Source organism: Hemitrygon akajei, chromosome 7 (genome assembly GCF_048418815.1).
Source record: "Hemitrygon akajei chromosome 7, sHemAka1.3, whole genome shotgun sequence".
In the NCBI taxonomy this organism is placed as follows: domain Eukaryota; kingdom Metazoa; phylum Chordata; class Chondrichthyes; order Myliobatiformes; family Dasyatidae; genus Hemitrygon; species Hemitrygon akajei.
This window is the reverse complement of record NC_133130.1, coordinates 40,055,076-40,081,257: the sequence shown is the minus strand read 5'-3', so window position 1 is coordinate 40,081,257 and position 26,182 is coordinate 40,055,076. Positions and strand designations below refer to the sequence as shown.

Below are 26,182 nucleotides of genomic sequence, written 5' to 3'. Positions count from 1 at the left end.
ATGGGATTACTTAAGATAGACATCTTGAATGGCACTAATAATGGCCTTTGTGAGCTGTATATCTCGATGAAGGAGTTTCTGTGAATGAATAAATCTAAAACCTTTAGACCTAATCACTGATATACAGATTAAACTGACCTTCAAAGATAGCTGGACAAAACAAATTATTGAGGCTCTGTCACCAATAGAAAGATGTTCAATTGATAACTACTGAAAATATTTTGTGGGAAGAAATGTGTGCATTGGAGTTCTATAGATTTACATAGTCAGTGCGAAATGTGACCAAAGAAACTCTCAGTTCATACTCCTGTATTTCCTAATAATGTTTAAACCTTGACCAAGACTGTGTTGGACCTACACATGGTCTGTAGTGTTTTTTTAAAGTGTTCATCTTTTGAAAACCTTTTAGTTTGACCTGAGCCTACTGAAATAGATCTTGTTATTATAATGAGTAATAGCTAACACTGCTTACGTGATGAGAACTACAAAGGTCTTATTTTCCTTTGTTAGAACATGGAAAAGGAAGGTTATTCTCAAACTGGAAAGATATGATTGCATTGGAGAAAGTCAATGCAGAAATACAAATAGGTTTCTGGGACTGTGAAATTAATGCAATACAGAAAGATTGGATAAGTTGGGGTTACACACACAATGCTGGATGAACTCAGCAAGTCATCAGGCAGCATCTATAAAGGGGAATAAATAGTTGCTGTTTTGGGCTGGGATCCTTTGTCAGGACTGGAAAGGAAGGGGATAGAAAATAAGTTAGGGTTATTTTATTTGGAATTGAGGGATTTGATAGAAGACTTCATTGAAGCACATGAAATTATTAGGGGCCAAGAAAGAAGAAAATATGATCTATTGTATCTCCCTTAATAGAGATGTTGAAAACTAGAGACATACATTTAAAGAAGATTAGAGATGAGAAGAGGAAAATATTTCTCACTGAAAGGATGACAGAGGTCTAGAACTCATTCTTTTTTTTATAAACTTTTTTAATTGTTTTCAAATAGTTACAGAATAAAAGTGTATGAAAAAGAAAATATGTGTTACCCATCCCCCCCTCCCCTTAACCCCTCCCCCCTAACATCCCTATAGAAAAAAAAGAAGAAAGAAAGAAAAAAAAAGAATGCCTGGATATTGGAAGATCCCCACATGCTCCATGGAGTTCGTAATAACTTTAGTATATATATTTATTTCTTTCCCCAAGTAACCAATTATTAAGGGGCAGAATGCATACCATCGTCAGGAACCGCTCTGATGTGTACTTGAAGAGCTGTGACCTGTAGATCTACGGGTCAAGTGCTGGAGGGTGGAATTAAGTTTGGTAGTTCTTTTTTTTAAAAATGGCAGACATACTGATGTACTTCTTGCTATTTTATCAAACTGTGCCACTGGATATCCTCCTGTTCGGGGGATGACTTAGCAAGTTAAGCCAAGCCCAATGAAAAGAGTCATTCCTTTGAACAACTGGAAGGGGACCTTTCTGAATTGGATTCCTAGTAGAGGGCTCCTTTACTTATGTTGAAGCAGGCATTCTAGCAGCTAAGAAAGCTCTCTTCAGAATGATATAAACAACATTCACAACACAATAAAGTAGGGGCAGGAGTAGGTCCCAAGCCCCTCAAGCCTGACTGACAGGTCTGATTAATGCTGGTGTCAACTCCTCTTCTGTCTCGTTCTCTGTGTCCCTCAATTCCACAATCTTTCTAATATGGGTCACTCCAACACAAAAATATATCTCATAGTGACATACAGACATGAACTAGGCTTTGCAAGTTATCACTGTGCATAGCTGGGGTTCAAGTGTGACGAAACACATGAAGGAACTGGAAGTAAAGTTGCAGCAACACCGCAAGTTCCTGATATTCATTCATTGCTTATTTTTCATGGGGATTGCATAGTGAATTAAAAATGTGGTACTGTTCAACTTAATTTTTGAAAGCTTTTTTTCAATGGCTGCTGAACATCATGTTTGAAATTGCAGCATTTCTTTCATAGTTAACATTTTTGTGATATCATTTTCAAGAACATGACAGAGCTCTTACTATCTTCTTAAATAAGTCTTTCTCAAACTATTCTATTTCTATTTTCCCCTCAAGCGAATCCCGACTCTCTGCCTTATGGCCAGACCTGTCATATATGTCTTCTTAAAAGTTAGGGAGTACATTTTTTAAACTTTGATCACCAATAACTCTCTGTCTAAATGTTTTCAAAAGCCCCCAACCCCTATCTGCCTATTATTACTTTGAGATCTGGCTTGTTGTGTTGATTTGCCTGGCATAACACAGTACAATGAGACACAGCAGGTCTATTGGCTGCTATGCCTTTGACAACAGAGTCACGCTTGGCACTGGAAAAGGAATTATCACGGTTTGGAGGCTTGTGTGCCTTAATGACCTGGAGAGCTATGTTGGCTGGAGTGAGTGCTTCATGCTTTGTCTCTTGGTAGGGTCATCCATGCGAAACAGGTCAAAGGGTAGAGACCAGTCCTCCAGGTTCGGAGTTTCAGCTCAGGGCTAACAATTCTGATTGGTAAAACAAAATTGTTATAGAAGCAACAACAAAGAATCCTTCTGCACCTGTGTGCAATGGTATTCCTGAGCATCCACCCAGGACTTGCACGACTGACAGTGATGAAAACCAATAGGAAGCTAGTGACATGATGAAGAAAGCCCTGAACACCAGCAGAGATGGAGTGTCTTCATTGTTGTCCTAATTGCCAGTGGCGTAACAGGAAGTAAGTGAGTATTACTTGGGAGACAAAGGCACAAATTCATTACCCTCCACTTCCTTTCCTTGTCAGGTAAAGCAACACACTAGGTAATGATGCCAACACTGTTTGAAACCAAGTCCAATCATGTCTTATTGTTCTAGGTAACTTGAACTTGCAGGTCACATATCCATCCATCATGATGATGTGACTTTGGTGACAGTGACCACTTTAGACTTTCCCTAATTTCCATGTGTAATTGATTAAACCAAATTTGCATATGTTGTGCACGAGAGATGCTCTGAAACAATCTGGTTCAACTGATGGTTATAAAAGAGTCTCTACATACATGACTGTGTATTTATGAACAGTGCAAAAGCTATCTATAAATTTGCCATTGACACAACTGTTGTCAACATGTTCTCAGATGGTGACGAGGAGGTGTACAGGAGCAGGAGTAGGTGAGTGGTGTCACAACAACAACTTTGCACTCAGCATCAGTAAGTCCAAGGCATTGATTGTGAACTTCACAATTGGACAGTTGAGGGAACACAATCCATTCCTTATTGAGGGGTCAGCAGTGGAAAGGGTGAGCAGTTACAAATTCCTGGGAAACAAAATCGCTGAACATCTATCTTGTGACCAATATATTGATGCAAATAGGAAGAGGACATGCCAGCGGCTATACTTCATTTGGAGTTTGAGGAGATTTGGTATGTTACCAAGGACTCCAGCAAATTTCTACAGATGTACCATGGAGAACATTCTAAGTAGCTGGTATGGATGAACCACTGCACAGAATCAGAAAAAGCTGCAGAGCGTTGTAAACTCAGCCAGCTCCATCACGGGCACTCCCCATAATCAGAATCAGGCTTAATATTATCGGCATATGTCAGGAAATTTGTTGTTTTGTGGCAGCAAGTACATTGCAATACATAATTAGAAAATATATAAATTACATTAAAAATATAAAATTAAATTAAGTGATGCAAAAAAGAGCAAGAAAATAGAAAAAAAAATTGTGAGATAGAGTACATGGGTTCATCATCCATTCAGAAATCTGATGATGATAAGGAAAGAGCTGTTCTTAAAACATTGAGCCTGTGTCTTCAGGCTCTTGTACCTCCTCCTTGGTGGTAGTAATGAGAAGAGGGCATGTCCTGGGTGGGAGGTTCTTAATGATGGATGCCACCTTTTTGAAGCATTGTCTTTTGAAGATAACCTCGATATTGGAGTGGTTAGTGCCCATGATGGAGCTGGTTGAGTTTACAACTTTCTGCAACTTTTTCCAATCCTGTGCAGTTGCCCCTCTATACCAGACAGTGATGCAACCAGTTAGAAGGCTCTGACTGAAGGCAACCAGTCAGAAGTGCTACAACTGAAATTTGGTCAAAGTCTTTGCTGACATATCAAATCTCCTCAAACTCCTAATGAAATATAGCTGCTGTCATGCATCAATATGTTAGGTGTAGGATAGATCTTCAGGGATGTTGACAACCAGGACTTGATACTGCTTATCCTTTCCACTGCTATTCCTCAATGAGGACTGTCCTGTTTTCCCTCTGCTTCTACTTCTTAAAGTCCACGAACAATTCCTTGGTCTAACTGATTTTGAGTGCAATGTTGTTGTGTGACACCACTCAGCCAGCTGATATATATCTACACTTTCTCATCTGAATATTCTGCTAATAACAGTTTACATCAAAAACATCTTCAAAATGTGATGACTCAGAAAGGTGGTATCCATCATTAAGGACCTCCACCACCTTGGACAAGACCCCTTTCAATTACTACCATCAAACAGTAATATTGGAGGTACAGGATCCTGAAGGTACACACTCACCATTTTAGGAACAGCTTCTACCCCTCCACATTCAGATTTCTGAATAGTCCCATAGACGCTACCTCACTATTTTTGCCCACTTTTTGCACTACTTATTGAATTTAAATATACTTTATATATATTTGTTATTATAATTTACAGTATATTTTCTGTGGCGCACTGTACAGCTGTCGCAACCAAAATTTATGACATACAGTATGTCAGTGGTAATAAACCCAATTGTGGCCTTTACTACTGTAAGCTTTCATGAGAGGTTGAATACAAGAGACTGTAGTTAGATCAGAGTAAAGCCCTGGTGTAACCCCCATGTGGACAAACATACTCAGTTTGCATCTCAGAAGGCAGCACTAGTGGGATTCAAACTTTTGTTTCTGAATCAATAGTCACTTGGATTATTAGTTAGAACATAACCAACAGGACAAAGGCCTGACGGAAAGTCTCAGCCTGAAATGTTGACCGTTTATTCATTTCCATAGATGCTACTTGACCTACTGAATTCCTCCAGCATTTTGTGTGGGTTGCTCTAATCAATATACTACACTGCAGTGAAAAAAAACAGAAGCGTAGATTCACCAGAATGATACCCTACCCCTTCGACTTAAATTGTCAGGACATATTTCATAATTTAGTATTGCATTGCCTTCACAAAATTAAGGGTCAACTCATTAAGGTATTTAAGATGATTAAATTATTGAAAGAGCTTATTAAGCGAAACTACTTCCTTTGGCGAGAAAATCCTGAACAAAAGGGCATTAACTCTTCAACTAGAACTAGTTCCTTGAAGAATGATGACAGGATGTTGTTCTTGACACAAATGGCTTAGAAATCTGGAAAGGTCTCCTTCAAAAAAATTCTTGGGTTCAGCTGAACTGAAAATGCTAAAACTCAGATCAAAAATTTACAAAAACTAAAGTGGGCAGCTGGAAGAAAGATATTTGTTCGGCTATAACGTAACAAAATGCCAGAGAAAGCTTATGGGGCTGAGAGGCCTACTCCATTTTCCCATGCCTGTGATCTGTAAATAGGCACAGTTTTCAGATAATCCAAACCAAAAAAACATCTTGAAATGTTGCTGACAGAATGCCTTTTTTAGCTGATTAGAGGATTGCTCTGTTTAACAAGGTTTTTAAATTAAACTAAATAAACCCTTTCTTTTAAAAGGTCTTTCCATCAACACGTTTGTCTTTAATTACATTGTTTGGAATATCATTAAACAATAGAATTTTCCAGACAAATGTTAGCTCATGAAGCTCTGACTAAGTGTCAATTTGGGGACGTCTACAATGATGTCCATTCAGCAAAATGTTTCCAGGGGAGTGAAATGAGAAGGCAGAACAATGGAGCATCCTGCAGACTAGAGGATTTTGAGTATCATCAATCAACATTGCAGTAATTAGAGTGGTGTACTGTTCTGGGATCCATCTTATTCAGAATAATTCTGAATGAACTGGAGAATACTTACTTTCAGCACTGGACCCAAACACTGGAAAATTGGAATCAATGTGCAAAAATACAAACAGCAGCTGCTGGCAAAATGAAGTCTGTTTCACTTTGGATGTCCAGGCTGCCTCCCATTCTGGTTACTGATCTAGATCTGAGATAGAATCAGAATGACTTAACCAACTCAACAGGAAATTGGCTCACGAGGTAAACAAAATATCCCAGGTAATGTCCTGAGGTAAACTGTTCTTATTACACTGAGCTATAAAGAAAGGTTCCAGTCTTTAAATATATTTTTAGTGGTAGACATCTAATGACTGATCAGCCTGAGTAACAAGCAATTTGACATGAACAATAACTGAAGAACACAAGGATGCACAAACAAATATCACAATAAGTTATTATAAAGGGCATGGGGAAGAGTAGAGAAAAGGTAAAACAGTGTCAGTGAGACTGATAGCACATGCATGAGAGAAGCATGGAAACATAGAAAACCTACAGCACAATACAGGCCCTTTGCCCAGAATGCTGTGCCGAACATGTCCTTACCTGAGAAATTAACCATAGCCCTCTATTTTTCTGAGCTCCATATACCTGTCCAAGAGTCTCTTAAAAGACCCTATTGTATCCACCTCCACCACCGTCGCCAGCAGCCCATTCCACGCACTCACCGATCTCTGTCTAAAAAACTCACCCCAATATCTCCTCTGTACCTACTTCCAAGGAACTTAAAACTGTGCCCTCTTGTGCTAGCCATTTCAGCCCTGGGAAAAAGCTTCTGATTATCCACATGATCAATGCCTCTCATCAGCTTATACACCTCTATCAGGTCACCTCTCTTCTTCCAGCGCTCCAAAAATGCCGAGTTCACTCAGCCTATTCTCATAAGGCATGCTCCCCAATCCAGGCAACATCCTTGTAAATCTCCTCTGCACCCTTTCTATGGTTTCCACATCCTTGCTGTAGTGAGGCGACCAGAACTGAGCACAGTACTCCAAATGGGGTCTAACCAGGGTCCTATATACAGTAGCTGCAACATTACCTCTCGGCTCCTAAACTCCGTCCCACGATTGAAGAAGGCCAATGCACCATATGCTTTCTTAACCATATGGTTAACCTGCGCAGCAGCCTTGAGTGTCCTATGGACTCGGACTCCAAGATCCCTCTGATCCTCCACATTGCCAAGAGTCTTACCATTAATACTATACTCTGCCATCACATTTGACCTACTAAAATGAACCACTTCATACTTATCTGGGTTGAACTCCATCTGCCACTTCTCAGCCCAGTTTTGCATCCTATCAATGTCCTGCTGTAACCTCTGACAGCCCTCCACACTATCCACAACACCCCCAACCTTTGTGTCATCACCAAATTCACTAACCCATCCCTCCACTTCTTCAGTGAGTTATAAAAGTTGCATAGGTTAAGCAGATCCAGCCATTTCAGAAGCAGTTACAAACCTTTTGTATTTTCAGAGAGGCTATGAGATCAAAGTACTACTGATGAGATGAATATGTGGGATTTGGTGAATGTTGGGCTTCAGAAAAGAGAGTAAGGACCGGGTAAGGTTTTTTTTTAAATAACCCCCTTCTTTCTTTTTAGTAGAAGAGATAGTTGATAAAGGATAAGAAACTATGGCAGTGATATGCTCCTTCTGCAAGATGTGGAAGGTCAGGGATACTTCCAAAATCTCTGGTAAAAACACCTATGGGAATTGTCTCCCGTTACACCTGCTGTCAGTCATCAAAGAGCAGTTGGTGCGAAGTTGGACTCACTACTGAATTATCAGAATGTAAATAATGCAGGCAATACTACATTTTGTGAGTTGGTCATGTTGCAGGTCCAGAAGAGAGGAGATGGTTGAGCACCAGGATGGAGAGACAAGTAGAGCAGGATTCCCCGTGGTCACTCCCCTCCCATACAGCTCTACTGTATTGGATACCGGGGGAGAAATGCCCTCTGAGAGGACAGTAGCAGTGGCAGCCAAATTTGTGGCACCATGATTGGTTCTGATGAAGAGGAGGAAAAAGTTCAGGTGAGCACCATGAGTCGTAGTGGGTCTATTACTGAGGGGAGATTCTGTGGCCGACAAGAAACTCCAGAATGGTATGTTGCCTCCCTGATACCAGAATCAGGGATGTTTAGTATGAGATACAGAACATTCTGAAAGGAGAGCAAGCATGGACAAAGGTCCTAGTGCATGTAATGAACAAGACAGAGGGATATTGGCAACATAAAATGAATTTAGAGAATTGGGCAGATGGTTAAAAATCAGGACCTCTCGGGTTGTAAACTTGAGATTACTCCCTGTGCCCTAAGCCAGTGAGGATAAAATTGGAGGATAGGGCATGGCTTAAGATCTGGGGCAGGACACAGTGTTTTAGGTACTGGGGTCACTGGCATTGCTTCTGGGTTAGGTGGGACCTGTACAAGAAGTATAGGCTACATCTTCCCTGGTGGAGAACAGATATCCTTGTAGGGAGATCTGCTCACACTACTGAGAAGGGTTTAAATCAGTCTGGCATGGTTGGGGGGGGGGGGGGAGCGATGCAGCAGGTAGGGAGTAAAAGAAAGAGAATAAATCAAACAAGTACACTGGGTAGATTGGACAGAGGTAGACCAGGGATCATGGATGGGCTGTTAGGCTCAACTATATTTACTTTAATGCAAGGAGTCTCACAAGTAAATCAGATGATCTTAGAGCATGGATTAGCATTGGTATTGTCCCTTTATTACAATCAAGGAAACATGATTGAGTGAAGGACAGGACTGGCAATTTAATGTTCTGTGGTATTTGTTTCAGGTGTGACAGAGAGGGATGGAAAAGGAGAAGGGACCACACTGCTGATTAGGGAGAAAATCACAGCAGTATGTGCTTTGTCCACAATGGCAATTATGAGCTCCCAGATGCATATCACTTTAGCTCTTTCTGTGGCTCCATCCTGGAAGGATTGTGAAACAAGGTCATATGGGTAAAACGGGGGGATGAGAGAGGGGCAATCATTTTTCTGTTGTTATATGATAGGTGTCCCAATAGTCAGCAGGAAATAGCGGAACAGATATGGAAGCAAATTACAGAAAGTTGTAAGAGCAATAAGGACATAGGCATGTAGTATTCTAACTCCCCAATTTTCACTAGGATTATATTAACATAAGGTGCTTAGATGGGATGAAAGATAAGTGTCCAAAATAGCTTTTTGAGATGATATCTAGATAGTTCAACTTGGAAAGTGGCTGCAAAATAAATGCTGGAGCAACTCAGCAGGTCAGGTAGTATCTATGGAGGGAAATGGACAATAGACATTTTGGGTCAAGGAGGTGCAGTTGATCACTTCTCAGGAAATGAGATACAGGTAGTGGAAGTCGAGGAACACTTTGGAAATCGTGACAATTTCATAAGTTTGTAAGTAGTTATTAGTCCTCAAGTTAAGGTCATAAACTGGGGGATAACTGATTACTATAGAGCAAGAGAGGACCTGGTGAAAGTAGATTGCAAGTAGATGCTAGAGTTCAAGGACAGCATGTTCTGGAAGGGGTTAAAGTGAACAGATGACAAGATTAGGGAATCTTGAATGATGAGGATTACTGAAGGTTTGATCAAGGAACAAAGGAAATAAGCAACAACAATCCTGTGAGTCCATTGAGAAGTACGGAGAGTGAAGGAAAGTCCTTAAAAACAAGTGAGGAGTGCATAAAGAGGTTACGAAATATTCTTTGCAAGTAAGACTAAGGCGAATCAAAAGTTGTCCTATAAGTAAGAAGAAAGAGAGGAGTTAGGAACCAAAGGATAATAGGACTGTCAAGCCTGGGGATATGGGCATGGTCCTAAATTAGTATTTCTCCTCTGCATTAATCAAGGAGAGGGATGTGGAAGATACCAAGTTCAGCAAATATCACCTGAAATTCTAGATGACATAAGTTATCAAGCAGGTGGAGGTATAAAAGTGAATAAATCCCAAGGGCTACGTGAGATCCATCCCAATTTAGTACATAAAGAAGGGGGGAGATTGATGGTGTGCAACCAGAGACCTTTGCACTTACATTGGCCACGGGCAAGGAAACAAACAATTGGAGGAAAGTGAAGGTTGTTCCTTTATTTAAAAATGGCAGCAGGGATAAGCCAGGTAACTACAGGCTGGGAAGCCCTTCATCAGAGGTAGAGAAACTATTGGAAAAAGTACAAAGGAACAGGATATACAGTATGTACATTTGGAAAGGTAGGAATAGATTAGGAAGTGTCTTAGCAGTACAGAGGAGGAGCCAGCAATGTTATAAAGGTTGTTTTGCAGGTAGGATGGCGCTGATAAGTGGCGACTCTTTGGAGGCAGCTTCAGTGGGAATCATCAGATAGTCTTTTTGAGAACTACTACAGTTGAAATCCACAGTCACAGCTATGATGTTTAAAAAATCTATTGATCCTCAAAATCAGTAGACCCCAGACTGCAGACGTGGGTCATGAGTGCAGTTCCCCTATATGAAGTGTGAAACATGGGCTGTTCTGTAGGTATGATTGAAACGCAGGCCCTTCGATCTCCCACTCCTGGCTATCCTGCTGGTGAATGTACAGTCTCTGGAAAATGCAATTAAGACTTCAGAGCAAGATTGTAGCATCAGAGGAATATCAAGGACTGCTGCATAATTTGCTTCACAGAAACTTGACTCACCTGGCCATTTCAAACACAGCACTGCAGCCTGATGGCTTCACCAATGTGGTGAACTAGATATACCTGTCTGACTGCTCCTGTGGCTCCTCCCAAGACCCTGCTGACTGCCCCTGTGGCTCCTCCCACAGACCCCTGTATAAAGGCGACTGTGGCCTGCTGCTCTCCCTCATTTTCCCCAGGATGTAGTGTTGTTCTTCAGTCAATAAAAGCCGATATCTCACTTCCTAAGTCTCGGCGTGAGTTATTGATGGTGCATCAACCATCCACCGAAAAGACAGGACAGTCGACTCTTTTAAAGGTAGCAAAGTTAGAGTATGTTTCATGCTAAAATTTGCCAATTGCCACAATAGGTTTATAGTGGATGCAATCTCACTTGTTCTCCACTTGGCATTGAGTCACTTGGACAGGAGTAATACCTATGTCAGTCTGCTGTTTATTGACCTCAGCTCAGCATTTAATCATACCGTCAGTTCTAATCAACAAGCTCCAAAACCTGGGCTTCTGTACCTCCCTCTGCAACTGGATCCTTGACTTCTTCACCAGGAGACCACATTCAGTGCGGATCGGAAATAATATCTCCCCTCCTCACTGACAATCAACAATGGTGCATCTCAAGGATGTGTGCTTTGCCCACTTCTCTGCTCTCTCTACACCCACGATTGTGTGGCTAGGCACAGCTCAAACACCATCTATAAATTTGCTGATACACAACTATTGTTGGCAGAATTTCAGATGATGCCGAGATGGCATACAGGAGCAAGATAGATCATTTGGTTGAGTACTGCCACAACAACAACTCTGCACTCAACATTATTACGACCAAGGAATTGAATGTGGACTTCAGGAAGGGGAAGTAGAGGAAACACGCACCAGACCTCACCGAGGGATCAGTAGTGGAAAGGGTGAGCAGTTTCAAGTTCCTGAGTGTCAATATCTCTAAGGATCTATCCCAGGCCCAACATATTGATGCAATTACAAAGAAGGCATGACAACCAACAGCTATATTTCATATTTGAGGAGAATTGGTATATTACCAAAGACACTTGCAAATTTCTAGGTATACTGCTGAGAGCATTCTAATTGGTTGCATCACTATCTGGTATGGAGGGCCGACTGCATAGGATCGGAAAAGGCTGCAGAAGGTGTAAATTCAGTCAGCTCCATCATTGATACTAGTCACCCCAGCACTGAGGACACTTTCGAAAAGCAATGTCCCTGAAAGGCAGAATCCATCATTAAGGACCTCTAGCATCCAGGACATGCCCTCTTCCAATGCTGACATCAGGGAGGAGGTACAAGAGCCTGAAGACACAAACTCAATGTTTCAGGAACAGCGTCTTCCCCTCCACTGTCAGATTACTGAAAGGAGAACAAAGCCATGAACACGACTTTTCTAATCTTCCCCTCTTTTTGACTACTTAATTTGTTTAATTTTTGACACTTGTTGTTATTTATTGATTTTATTATTATTACTGCAATGTACTGCTGCCACAAAGCAACAAATTTCACGACATATGCCAGAGATATTAAACCTGCTTTCTGATTCTGATGAGAAACTCATCATGGTGCACAGACGTGGCAGTTCTGCCTTCATCCTGTTCACCCGACCTGGAACACCTTGTGGTCTTGTCATCCATTTTATCTGCTGAGGGAGTCTTCCGCCATTATCCTGGTAGTAGTGTACATTCCGCCTTTAGCCAATGTCAGGCAGGATCTGGAGGAGCTAAGCACTGTGATCAGCAGTCAGGAAACAACGCAGGCTCATGCCTTCCCAATCACTGCGGGGGATTTCAACCAGGCTAACTTGAAGACGTCTCTGAACAGCTACCACCAACATATCATCTGTTGAATCAGGTGCTGAAACACCTGACCACTGTTATACCACCATCAAGAACACTTACCTTGCCATCTCACACCTGTACGTGGGAAGTCCGATCACCTGGCTGTACTATTCCTAGCATGCAGGTAGAAGATTAGTACCCAAACTAGAAGATGAGATTGAACCAGGAGACTTGTCATTTGCTGCGGGTCAGATTTGTAATATTCATGTCCAGTGATCCAGAACTATACAAAAGGTCCAGGTACAAACTATGGAAAGCTACTTTAAGAGTGAAAAAACAATTCCAGTTGAAGTAAGAGATGTAATTGGATGCATGCCAGATGTATTGTTGAGAGCATTGTAAATGGCTGTATCACCATCTGATATGGAAGAGCAACAGCATAGGAACAGAAAAAGCTGCAGAAAGTTGTTAATTCAGCCAGCTCCATCATGGGCACCAGTCTCCCCAGCACCGAGTGAAGGCGATGCCTCAGAAAGGCAGCATCAATCATTAAGGACCCTCATCACTCAGGATATGCCCTCTTCCCATTGCTACCATCAACGGTGTGTTACAGGAGCCTAAAGATACACACTCAATGTTTTCGGGGCAGCTTCTTCTGCTTTGCCATCAGATTTCTCAATGGGCTATAAACCCATGTACAATACCTCAATTATTTTTGTTTTATCTTTTTGCTCTCTTTTTGCACTACTTAGTAAATATAGTTTTTAAATATATTTATTTTTATTATTTATAGTTTTTTATTATTGTGTATTGAAGTGTACTGCTGTGCAATACAAGTTCAGCTCCAACTTGGGTACTAGCCTATAAAGTACCCAGGACATCTTTAAGAAGCGGTGTCTCAGAAAGGCAGTGTCCATTATTAAGGACCTCCAGCACCCAGGACATGCCCTTTTCTCACTGTTACCATCAGGCAGGAGATACAGAAGCCTGAAGGCACACACTCAGTGAATCAAGAACAGCTTCTTCCCCTCTGCCATCTGATTCCCAAATGGACATTGAATCTTTGGACATTACCTTACTTTTTTTAAATATACATGTAGGGTTCTCAGATTATGAACTGCATATATAAAATGGCTTCTCTGTAGAGTGATAATGAAATGGCTTCTTTGTGGGTAACTGATGAGGTAATGCTCTGTTTAGTTGGAATGTTTGGGTTATAATTATTGATAACGGAGAAACTAACCAATGGTAGCAATGTTGTTCTATCTGTAAGTGTGGGAACCTGGAGTGAGTGTGCGGGTTTTCGGAGAGGAGAACCGAAGAAGGAGGATGTGCTGGATGCGCTCTGGTCGACCATCAAGGTTGGTCCTAGGTGGCGGGTCGAGGAGCTCAGAGAAGATCGAATAGTGGACCGAAGACTTTGATAATTGAGCTCCAACGGTTGTGCATGATTTGACTGAACTCTGATAAGTTTTGGGGCCTTTTCTTTTTTTTAATATTTATTGTATCACTATTAATTACCTAGTTCTAGTAAGATTTATGAAGTGTATTCTGTAATCGTACATGGTGTGTGGTCTGATATTGTGTGTGCGAGCTTGTACCAGTGTGCACTTCACAGCATCCACACATACGGGAGACATGGTTTGGCGGGTGGACGGATTTTCCCCTAGACATACATCAGCCCATAGCGTGAGCGTTACATACAATATTTCTGTTTTTGCACATTTTTTAATCTATTCAATATAAGTAATTGATTTACTTGCTTATTTTTTATTATTATTTTATTTATTATTATTTTTTTTTCTCTGCTAGATTATGTATTGCATTGAACTGCTGCTGCTAAGTTAACAAATTTCACGTCACATGCCGGTGATAATAAACGTAATTCTGATTCTGATATGGTATAAAAGGAAAACAAGCTCTAGTGAAATGGCCCTTTTTGGGAGTAGCCATAATTTAGCTATGACTGGTGAGAGGAAGCTAAGCAGTTGTATAGCTAAGGGCAGATAAGGTATTCCTTAGAATTACTCTTCCTAGTAAAGTAGGTGTGATGGCAGTTTGTGGGAGTGACATGCTCTTCCTGCAGATTTTGGACATCAGGGAGACGACCAGTGTCCCTGATAATTTCACCCAGAAAATGTACCCTGCTGCCGCTCATGGCTGACTTCATTATGGAACTGTAACTAGAGCTGGACTTACTTTGGATTGTCTGGGATGCGAAGATAATGGATACCTAGGAAGAGGTAACCAAAGACATTGACGAAAGGGAAAGGGAAGGTATCTTATGGATAGGGGAATCAAGGGATATGGGGACAAGGCAGGAACTGGGTATTGATAGTAGATGATCAGCCATGATCTCAGAATAGCGGTGCAGGCTCGAAGGGCCGAATGGTCTACTTCTGCACCTATTGTCTATTGTTATTCAGTAAACCATTTGACAAGGCCCCATGTGTTAGGCTAGTCAAAAAAAAATCACATGATGAATTGGATAACAGGATGCAAAATTTGCTGGATCTTAGGAAGCCAGGGTTAGTAATGGAATGATGCTTTACTTATTGGAAGTATGTAAGTACTGGTGTATCACAGGAATTGGCTTTAGGTCCTTTGCTGTGTGTGATATATAGTAATGATTTAGAATAAAGAATGGAGGAGTGATTAATGAGTTTGCAGTTAATATTGAAATTAGGTGTTCTTGAATAGTGAGGAATGTAATCTCAGGCTACAGCAGGAAACAGGTCAGCTGAAAAACTAGGCGGAGTGTTCGCAGACAAAATTTAATCCAAACTATGAGGTAATGTAGTTTGGGAAGTTAAACAGAAGTAGTGTACAAATGAATGTTGCTACACAGAGAGACCTTGGGATCCAAGTCCATAGTTCCCTGAAAATAGCAACACAGTTAGATAGGATGGTGAAGAAGGAATATGATATTCCTACCTCCATAGGTCCGACAGAGAATGTTACAGATGAGACATTATGACACAACTATATAACTGGTTAGCCACAATTGGGGTATTGTGTGCAGTTCCTGTTGCCATACAACAGAAAGGACATGTTTGTGCTGGTGAGTATGCAAGATACATTCACCAGATATTGTCTCAATTGGAGGACTTTTAAATATGGAAAAATATTTGATAGGCTGGGCTTGTTTTTCTTGGAGAGAAAGAGGCTGAGGGACAACCTGATAAAAGTTTATGAGCTTATAAGAGGCACAAATAGGGTAGACTGTCAAAATCTTTTTTTTTTTCCTATGGTAGAGAGCATCAAACCTTGACAGAATAGTTCTAAGGTGAGTGGTAGAAGATTTAAAGGGGATTTACACAGAGAATTCAGAACAGAGAGTTGGTGGAATCAAATACAATTCGAAATTTTAAGAGGTATTTGGACAGCACTTAGATAGGCAGGGTATAGAATGAAGCAGGCACATGATGCGAGTATATACAGACAAAATGGATGGCATAGTCCTGGTGGGCCTAAGGGCCTGTTTCTGTACTGTATGACTTTTCCTCGTTTAATGACGATGAGAAGGAGAAGACTCCAGATTAAAATTGCAGAGTTGGGAGTCAAAGAACTTGTAATGTTGGCCAGATTGAGACAGTGTGACCCAAGTCCTAGGTGGACATCATCCAATGGGACATGACTACTTTTGGTAAAGTTAGCAAAGCCTCAAAATGTAGAGGTAAGTGGTAGAAACTGGGGCAGGATGTTGATGGGAATGTGGAGAGATTAAAATGCAGTAATGTTTTATTTTTATTGTAAACAAGTCGCTGATAGATGACCTGGACTCAGTGAACTGAAGAGCCTGTTTCTATGCTGTTTGATTCACCCATCTCACCCTATCCTCTCACACTTTATGAATGAATCACTCTATTATTTAGTTATTCTAATAGACGTTAGTCAGAATAACCTATAGACCCTTACCATTAACTGAGGGGTCCATGAACCCCAGGTCAGGAACCCCACCTATAGAGTAATTAAGTTAGCTACCTTTACTGAAAATGAGTTTGAGGCAAAGACTACCCTTGGCAAGAATGTAATACAATTTATCCCTGAATGCTCACTACTAATCAAGGGGGGATAAGTAATTTTATAAGTTTGAGGATATGTATCTTTGCACCTTTGAACTTCAGATTTAATCTATCCCATATATAGATTGTGGGATAATCTTCCCATAGATCATCCCAACCACAATCTGTTCCAGCTGCTACCATCCAGGAAATGGTACCGCAGCATAAAAGCCAGGACCAACAGGCTCCGGGACAGCTTCTTCCACCAGGCCATCAGACTGATGAACTCGCGGTGATTTGAGTGTACTCTATATTACATTGAATGTTCTACTTATTGGAAATTATTATAAATTACTATGATTGCACATGGCACATTTAGATGGAGACATAACATAAAGATTTTTATTCCTCATGTATGTGAAGGATGTAAGAAATAAAGTGAATTCAATTAGTGGAAATATTATTCTGTACACCATCTATAAAAATGTAATGAAACTAAACAGTATATGGTGGAATAAAGGATGGAGAATTCTTGTTAAATGCCACAGTTTTCAGTCCATGTTCTTATAAACAAATATCTATTGATCAAAATTTAATCCCAATTTCTATTTAACAGATACAAGTACAGAGTTTGATAGTTAAAAGTTAGTTCAATATTATTGGACCGCCCAATCTACACAACTACATTTAAAACTATCAAACACAGAGGTGATTTGTAACTTCCTTATATTTTTACAGGCATCATGCACATAATATGTATAAACACCTTGCAGAACTATAAGGAATGTTATTTTGGTCATGCCAAACGACTAAACAAGTTAGAACAAACTTTTTCTCTTCAGTACATACTTATATAAATGACTTCACTTTCACATATAGATGTTGTGAGGGGCATCATTGGAGGTTGAATGAAACAAGGCAGGGAGTGGGAGATAATTAACGGAAACTGTGACAACAGATGAGTTCCCATTTATAAAGGTGAGGAGGGGTAAGCAAGACTCAAGAGCTTAGCGAGAGAATTCCGGAGAAAAGGGATAGCTTGCTTGGATTTAGAATTTGTTCATTGAATTGAAAAGAGGGAACTCTAACTTGACTTGAATTGGAAAACACAGAAGATACATAATCCTTGAGGAGGACTGGAAGATACTTTAGGCTAAAAATGGAGTAATATCACGGGGAGATTCAAAACAGAAGATTAATATTTATTCATCAGTATTTTTGATAAGACTTGCGGGGCAGATGCATTGTTATAATTCAAATGCCTCATTGCTATTAAATGTGGCACAAATATTTTAATTTTATGAAAAGTGTAGAGATAGATTAAGGCTTGCTTATATGATATAGGAAGTACCAAGAATACAAGTGAGTCAGTTCTGCTTGAAATAGATCAATGCTCTCAGTCGTCTCATTGTGTTTTGAGTTTATGTGTGTACACTCAGTGTGAAACTTACCAAAACTGATCCGACTTTTAAGTTTCTGTTTATGAGTTACCAACATCCCTCTCACCTTTTGCCCCAGGGTTAACAGAAGGTCAGTTCAATTCTGCAATGTGAAATGTAACTGTACTTTGTTATGAATTAATAGTGTTCAGAGAAAATTGATCTTATTGCTTGTCACATATTCTGTGTGTTCAGGCAGCACTGAATTTGATTGCAAGATAAAACAAGGTTGTAGACCTCACTGAAATGAGGGAAGTGATTCTGGGTGCATGATTGCTGAGAGGATTGGAATAGCGCTGGGGCAAATGGATGTGGAATGAATGGCCTCTGTGAAGCAGCGATGACATTAATAACAGTACAAAAATGGACTTCCCCTCAGCAGCCATTGAGAAAATAGTTTAGAAAATTTTTCCCCGAAACTTTCCCTTACCTTGAAAAATAATTTTTGACCTAGTTTATTCTTGTGTACATGGAATTTTACAATAACTTTTAAAAAATCTTGTTTTGTGAGTTCAGCTTACTTTGGAGGTAAAACATGGAATTTTGGCTGCTTACATAGCAGTTTTTCTGACTTCACTAGCAGCCACATCCTGTCAATGACTCACACTGTGCTCTCAACTACGGAGAAACACATGGAAGAAACAAGTATCCTGTGACTGTTATCCTTATTCAACCAACAAGAGGACAACTCAAATAAACAAAAGAAATGGCACAACAGTTTTTTTGGAGAATAGGGAGAGGGAGGGAGGGGGTAGTGGGCGGTGGGAAATGAAAGCCCCTTTAGTAGTCTGAACTGGATTGATGGAGAAAGTAAAGGTATTGTATCATTCAGCTGGCAGATTAGTAGAGGGTCAAGCTCTGCCAAACATTTTGTAAAAGTTCTAAATGCATCAGAATAAAAGTCTGGCATCATATCTGACTGCAGCTTCTGGTGCTATTCAAACACAAACCTTCTGAATGACAAGCTTAAGGAAAACAGCACAGACACATGTCTCAACAAGAAGGAAAGCAGAGGCATCACGCTTCAACCCAAACTTGTTGCTAAGATATGAACACATTCTGGTCAAATTAACCATGAACCCCAGCTGTTCTGTTTCAGCAAGTACCTGTAGATGACGCCATTTTGGTGAAGAAACATCAGTGCTGAAGTGACCTCTGCTGCATAAAACCTCGATCGAGCTTCATCAAACTTGCGGGAACGTTGGATCTGAAACATTAAATCGCCTCCATTTACGTATTCCATGACGAAAAAAAGGCGATCCTAAATGAAGAGGAAAAGAGTATTTTCTGTTAAAATTCTTAAAGCACTACAAGTGATTGTTCTGTGTATAACTTCACCTACCCCAATACTGACCTGATTTCACAACCTATGGACTCACTTTCAAGGATTCTACAACTCTGAAATAATATTTATTATTATTATTATTTTGTATTCTTTTTTTTGTAATTTGCACAATTTGTTGTATTTTGCCATTGGTTATTTGTTGTGTGCAGTTTTTCATTGATTCTATTGTCTTTCTTTGTACTTACTGGGAATGCCTGCAGGAAAATATGTACTTTGATAATAAATTTACTTTGATCTTTGAGAACTAAACACCTGTGGAGAAGAATCAATTCATTGCTGACAAAGGAAAAATAAAGTTGAAAAGCACACCAGTGTGAACCACCATACCAAGTAGCATTGACTCTTCAATCTTTTCAGAGTCACTGTTGCATAAAACTGAGTCAATCTAAAGGACTTCACAGTTTATCAGGATGCATTTTGAAAACATACAAACCCTATCAGAGTATCCCCACCTTATTTTCCTCTACCAAAAGCTGATAGGATTCTGATCAGTGATTATTTAAATTTTTATCTTTCGTGAGAGATGGTTAATGAAAGACCACATTTGATTGCTGTCCCCAAAATCCCCTTCAGAAAATATTGGTGGTCAGCCAAAGTCTTACCTCTGAAGCCACTCTTTTTAAATCACAATCTTTTAAATAATTTACTTGCCTGTAAATTCATCAGTATCTACAGAGGCACGTTAATCATTTTGCTGCCCAGGCACCAAGGTTTGGTTCAGATATTGGATGGTGTGTGTGTGTGTGTGTGTGTGTGTGTGTGTGTGTGTGTGTGTGTGTGTGTGTGTGTGTGTGTGTGTGTGTGTGTGTGTGTGTGTGTGTGTGTGTGTGTGTGTGTGTGTGTGTGTGTGTGTGTGTGTGTGTGTGTGTGTGTGTGTGTGTGTGTGTTGACATACTCCCTGTGACTCTGTTTCTGCTGGTTTCTCCAAGTTTCTGCATATATGAAAGGTAAGCTGATAGGCTAACTGGCTACCCAGATTGACCACTTCGTCTCAATAAGAGAGAAAAGATGAAGGGTTGATTGTGCATTTGTGAGAGAATAAATATCCAGGGCCAGTGTAAGGAACCCTGGTTTTCAACAGATATTGAAGCCCTGGTTAAGAGAAAAAATGAGGTGCATTGCAGGTATAGGCACGTAGGAATAAATGAGTGCTTACGGAGTATGAGAAATGCAAGAGAACATTTAAGAAAGAAATCAGGAAGGCTAAAAAAAAGGTATGAAGTTTCCTTTGCAGATAAGGTGAATCCTAAAGTAGGTTAAGAGCAAAATGATTGCAAGGGACAAAATTAGTCTTCTGGAAGCTCAGAATGGTAATTCATGTATTGAGCCCAAACAGATGGGGGAGATCTTAAGTGCATTCTTTGCATTTTTATTTACTCAGGATACGGATACAGAGTCTATAGAAGTGTGGCAAAGCAACATCAACTTCATGGATCCTGTACAGAATTACAGAAGAGGAGGTGTTTGCTACCCTGAGGCAAATCAGGGTCAGTAAACCCCCAGGGCCTGACAGGGTGATCCCTGGGACCCTACGGGAAGCAAGTGCAGAAATTGTCGTGCAGAAATAGCAGAAATATTTATAAGATCCTTAGTGGCACGAGAGGTACCAGAAGATTGGAGGATAGTCAATGTTGTTCTGCTGTTTAAAAAGGGCTCCAAAGAGAAACCAGGAAATTGTTTGTCAGTGAGTGTGACATCAGGTGTGGGAAAGTTATTGCGAAGTATTCTACGGGATCAGTTATAAAAGTAGACATGAACTGATGAAAGATATTTAACATGTCTTCATGTGTAGTAGGTCACGTCTAACCAATCTTAGAGACTTTCGAGGAAGTTATCAGGAAACTGGATGAAGGCAAGGCAGTGTATGTTGTCGATATGGATTTCAGTAAGGCATTTGACAAGGTCCCGCAGGGAGGGTGGTCAAGAAGATACAGTCACTCAGCATTCAAGATGAGGTAGTAAATTGGATTAAACATTGGTTTTGTGGGAGAAGCCAGAGACTGGTAGCAGAGGGTTGTCTCTCTGACTGGAGGCCTGTGAATAGTAGGTGTACACAAGGGTTGGAGCTGGATCCTATGTTGTTTGTCATCTATATCAATGGTCTGGATAATAATTTGGTTAACTGGATCAGCAAATTTGTGGATGACACCAAGATTAGGGGTGCAGTGGACAGTGAGGAAGTCTATCATGGCTTGCAGAGGGATCTGCATCAGCTGAAAAAATGGACAGAAAAATGGCAACACACACAAAATGCTGGTGGAACGCAGCAGGCCAGGCAGCATCTATAGGGAGAAGCACAGTTGACGTTTCAGGCTGAGACCCTTCATCAGGACTAACTGAAAGGAAAGATAGTAAGAGATTTGAAAGTAGGAGAGGGAGGGGAAAATGCGAAATGATAGGAGAAGACCGGAGGGGGTGGGGTGAAGCTGAGAGCCAGAAAAGTGATTGGCAAAAGGGATACAGAGCTGGAGAAGGGAAAGGATCATGGGACGGGAGGCCTAGGGAGAAAGAAAGGGGGAGGGGAGCACCAGAGGGAGATGGAGAACAGGCAGAGTGGTGGGCAGAGAGAGAAAGGAAAAAAAGGGAGGGGGAAAAAAAAAACTAAATATATCAGGGTTGGGGTAAGAAGGGGAGGAGAGGCATTAATGGAAGTTAGAGAAGTCAATGTTCATGCCATCAGGTTGGAGGCTACGCAGCCGGTATATAAGGTGTTGTTCCTCCAACCTGAGTGTGGCTTCATCTTGACAGTAGAGGAGGCCATGGATAGACATATCAGAATGGGAATGGGACGTGGAATTAAAATGTGTGGACAGTAGAGGAGGCCATGGAGTAGAGGAGTAGAGGAGAAAAATGGCAGATGGAATTTAATGCAGGTGAGTGTGAGGTTCTAGACTACAATAGGACCAACCAGGGTAGGTCTTACACAGTGGATGGTTGGAGTATAGTGGAACAAAGGGGCCTGGGAACACAGGTACATAATTCATTGAAAGTTGTGGCACAGGTAGATAGGATCATAAAGAAAGTTTTTGGCACATTGGCCTTCATAAATTAATGTACGGAGTACCAAAGATGGATATTATGTTGAAGTTGTATAAGATATTGGTGAAGCCTTACTTGGAGTATAACCATAATAACAACTACAGCATGGAAACAGGCCATCTCGGCCCTTCTAGTCCGTGCCAAACGCATACTCTCACCTAGTCCCTCCGACTTGCACTTAGCCCATAAACCTCAATTCCTTTTCTGTTGATATACCTATCCAATTTTACTTTAAATGACAATATCGAACCTGCCTCTACCACTTCTACTGGAAGCTAGTTCCACACAGCTACCACTCTCTGAGTAAAGAAGTTCCTCCTCGTGTTACCCCTAAACTTTTGCCCCCTAACTCTCAACTCATGTCCTCTGGTTTGAATCTCCCCTACTCTCAATGGAAAAAGCCTATCCACATCAACTCTATTTATCCCCCTGATAATTTTAAATACCTCTATCAAGTCCCCCCTCAACCTTCTACGCTCCAAAGAATAAAGACCTAACTTGTTCAATACTTGTTGTATTGTGTACAGTTTTGACCACCCACCTATAGGAAAGATGTAAACAAGGTTGAAAAAGTGCAGACAACATTTACAAGTATGTTTGCTGGGTCTGGGAGACCTGGGTTATAAGGAAAGGCTGAATAGGTTTGATTCTTTGGAACATAGAAGATTCAGAGGAAATTTGATAATGGTGTACAAAATAATGAGGGGTTTAGATAGGGTAAATGCAAGGATGCTTTTTCCACTGAGGTTGGGTGGGACTACAACCAGAGGTCATGGCTTAATGGTGAAAGGCGGGATATTTAAGGGGAACATGAGGTGAAAATTCTTCACTCAGAGGGTCATGAGAGTGTGGAATGAGCTGCCAGCACAAGTGGTCCATGCAAGCTCAGTTTCAACGTTTAAGAGAAGTTTGGATGGGTACATGGATAGTAGGGATACAGAGGGCTATGGTCCTGGTGCAGGTCAATGGGAGTAAGCAGTTTAAATGGTTTTGGCATGGACGAGATGGGTCAATGAGCCTGTTTCAGTGCTGTACTTCTCCATGATTCTATGAGAATGAGTGCCATTGGAGCTCATGGGAGGCAAATACTTAAATTGTAAGGGTCCGGTCAGTTATTTAAAAATGTTCTTAGCTCCAGGTGAGGTGCTGGAGGATTGGACAATTGCTGTTCTGTTGTTCACGAAAGTCTCTAAGCGTAAATTGCGAAATGGTAGGCCAGTGAGCCTGATTTCAGTTGTGGATAAATGATTGGAAGGTATTCTAGGGGATAGAATAACTATGTCCTAAAATCAGGGATAGGATAAGAATCTGAAGAGAGGAACTGATTAGGGATAGTTAGTATGGTTTTGAGCATGGTAAGTCATTATCAAACAATGTTAAAGAGTTTTTCAAAAAAGTTACCAGGAACATTCATGGGGGAAAGGCAGTGGACGTTGTCCACATGGACCTTAGCAAGGCCTTTGACAAAAGTCCTACACAGAAGTCTGGTCCAGAAGGTGGTTCAGTTGCTTGACATTCAGGATGAAGTAGTAAAACGAATTAAATGTTAGCTTCGCAGGAGAAACCAGAGAGTGGTAGAATGGCTGTCTCTCTGACTGGAGGCCTGTGTCTAGTGGTGTGCTGCAAGATCAGTGCTGGGTGCACTATTGTTTGTCATCTACATTCAAAGTTTGGATAATAATATGGTCAACTGGATCAGCAAATCTGCTGTTGATATCAGGACTGCAGTCAAAATGGACAGCAAGGAAGAGGGATCTAAACCACATGGAAAAATGGACTGAAAAATGGGAGATGGAATTTCATGCAGAGAAACGTGAGGGACTGCACTTTCAGAGGACTAAAGAGTGTAGGATTTACACAAAGAACAGTAGGACACAGAAGAGCATGCTAGAACAAAGGGAGCTGGGACTACAGATCCAGAATTCCTTAAAAGTGGCATCACAGGTAGATAAGATTATAAAGCGAGCTTTAGCCACATTGACCTTCATAAATCGAAGTACTTCGTACATGAGTTGGAATGTTATGTTGAAGATGTACAAGATGGTGATGAGACGGAGTTTGAGTGTTGTGTGAGATCCTGGTCACCTACCTAATGTAAAGGTACCAATAAGTTCAAAAGAATACAGAGACTATTTGTAAGGATGTTGCTGGGACTTGAGGACCTGAGTCATAGGGAAAGGTTGAAAAGATGAGAGAATGAAGGGAGATATGATAGATGTATGCAGAATAATGAGGGGTATAGCTAGGAAAAATGCAAACAGGCTTTTTCCACTGAGGTTGTGAAATATTTAAAGGGAACTAAGCTCAGAAGGTGGTGCGAGTATGGAACGAGCTGCTAGCAGAACTGGTAGGTGCTGGTTTGATTGCAATATTTAAGAGAAGTCTGGATAAATAATAGATGGGAGTGGCATAGAAGGCTATGGTGCAGGCACGGGTCAATGAGATTAGGCAGAATAACAATTAGGCACTGACAAGCTGGACTGATGGGCCTGTTTCTGGAAAAGGAGAGCCTACACCACAAAACAACTCAATTTTAAATAATTGAGGATATCATTTTAAAGTGAGAGGTACAAAGCTTGAAGAAGACACAGAAAATGGTGGGGAATGGAAGGAAAAGGACCACATGCAGACAGGTGGATTAGTTTAAATTGGTATCATGACTGTCACAGACATTGTGGATCGAAGGGTCCTTTATTATGTTATGTTCTAACTGATTGCTCCAAAGACACAATCTGATAGTCCAGTGAGGGAACCCGAAATTTAAAAATTCAAAGTACCATGTTACAGGATCAAAAACTAAACAAGGGGGAGAAAAGTCATTAAGTACATACTTGGTCAATATTTGTAAAAGCAAACATTTGCTACATTTTTTCCCTCCACAGTCCTAGACTGATTGCCATGTGTGAAGGAAAACCTATTGACGTCACTCTTAATTTTGCCTTTTGGACTTGTTTGTTTTACATTACTGTTATGCAGGGTGATCAGAGTGCTGGACAACTTCTAACACAGCAACTATTGAGTTTTATTTTTATATTGTTTGGGGGGGGGGGTAGGTCTTCAGGTCCAGTTATAATGAAGCTGTATTATTGGGTGAATGGGCTGGCTGTCAGCTCAGCCTGCCCAGACTAGACCTGAAATGGCAGATCTGACTTAAGTGCTGCCAATGTGCACTGTTTATATTTGCTGCTGGCAGCAAATTTGGTCTGAAGCTGCGAGTGGAAACCATTCTCCAGGAAGCTTTTGCTGTCCTTATATGCAAGTGCCATTTAATCGGCAGGGTTACTGGGTGTCACTGCCTTTGTTTGTGGGGACAATCCCATAGTACGAACATGTGTACTGATCTCACTGCTTTATAATTGGGCAAAAACTAGTGCAACAAACTACCATTGGATATTTGTTATACTGGCTCATTGTCCTGGATAGGACTATGCGATAATAGGAGGTAATGTACTGTAGAATCTCCCAGACAATAATTTGACTGTGAGAAAAGCAATCAGATCTCATCTGAAGGGCCCAAACACTCCAAAGGGGAAAAATGGCCTTTGTTTAAATGTCTTTCTACTGTTAATCCAATAATGGATTAGGTCAGCATGTGTAAAAAGCAAAACTTAAAGAGTAGTGACTTCAAGCTAAACTATCCCTGCAGACTAAGGATTTGTTTTCTCATTTTGGAATATCCAATCAATGATTTGGCGTTTGAGAAAGCAATCCTTTTAAAGTGTTCACCAATCAGACCAGCTACTATTCTGTTGAAGCTCTCAGTTACATACTATGTTCCTGGGAATGAACGGAGCGTTTTACCCACACTCCTGTTGATTGTTTCAAAATTTGTCAGGCTGAGCCTCCTTGTATGCAATTCCACTTAAAGTCGCAGAGAAATAAAATTACTTTAAGTCCCCATCTAAAACTTG

The 26,182-nt window shown here is 40.7% G+C and overlaps 1 protein-coding gene across 2 annotated transcripts in view; it reads right to left on the bottom strand.

Annotated features, from left to right (window-relative positions):
* The window catches only part of prkcea (protein kinase C, epsilon a), a 602,180-nt gene that overhangs the window by 91,615 nt on the left and 484,383 nt on the right, over positions 1-26,182 (bottom strand). For both annotated transcript variants that reach the window (XM_073050688.1, XM_073050689.1), the window contains one exon: positions 18,994-19,148. In XM_073050688.1, coding sequence (XP_072906789.1) covers positions 18,994-19,148 — 155 coding nt within the window. The remainder of the gene's footprint in view (positions 1-18,993; positions 19,149-26,182) is intronic.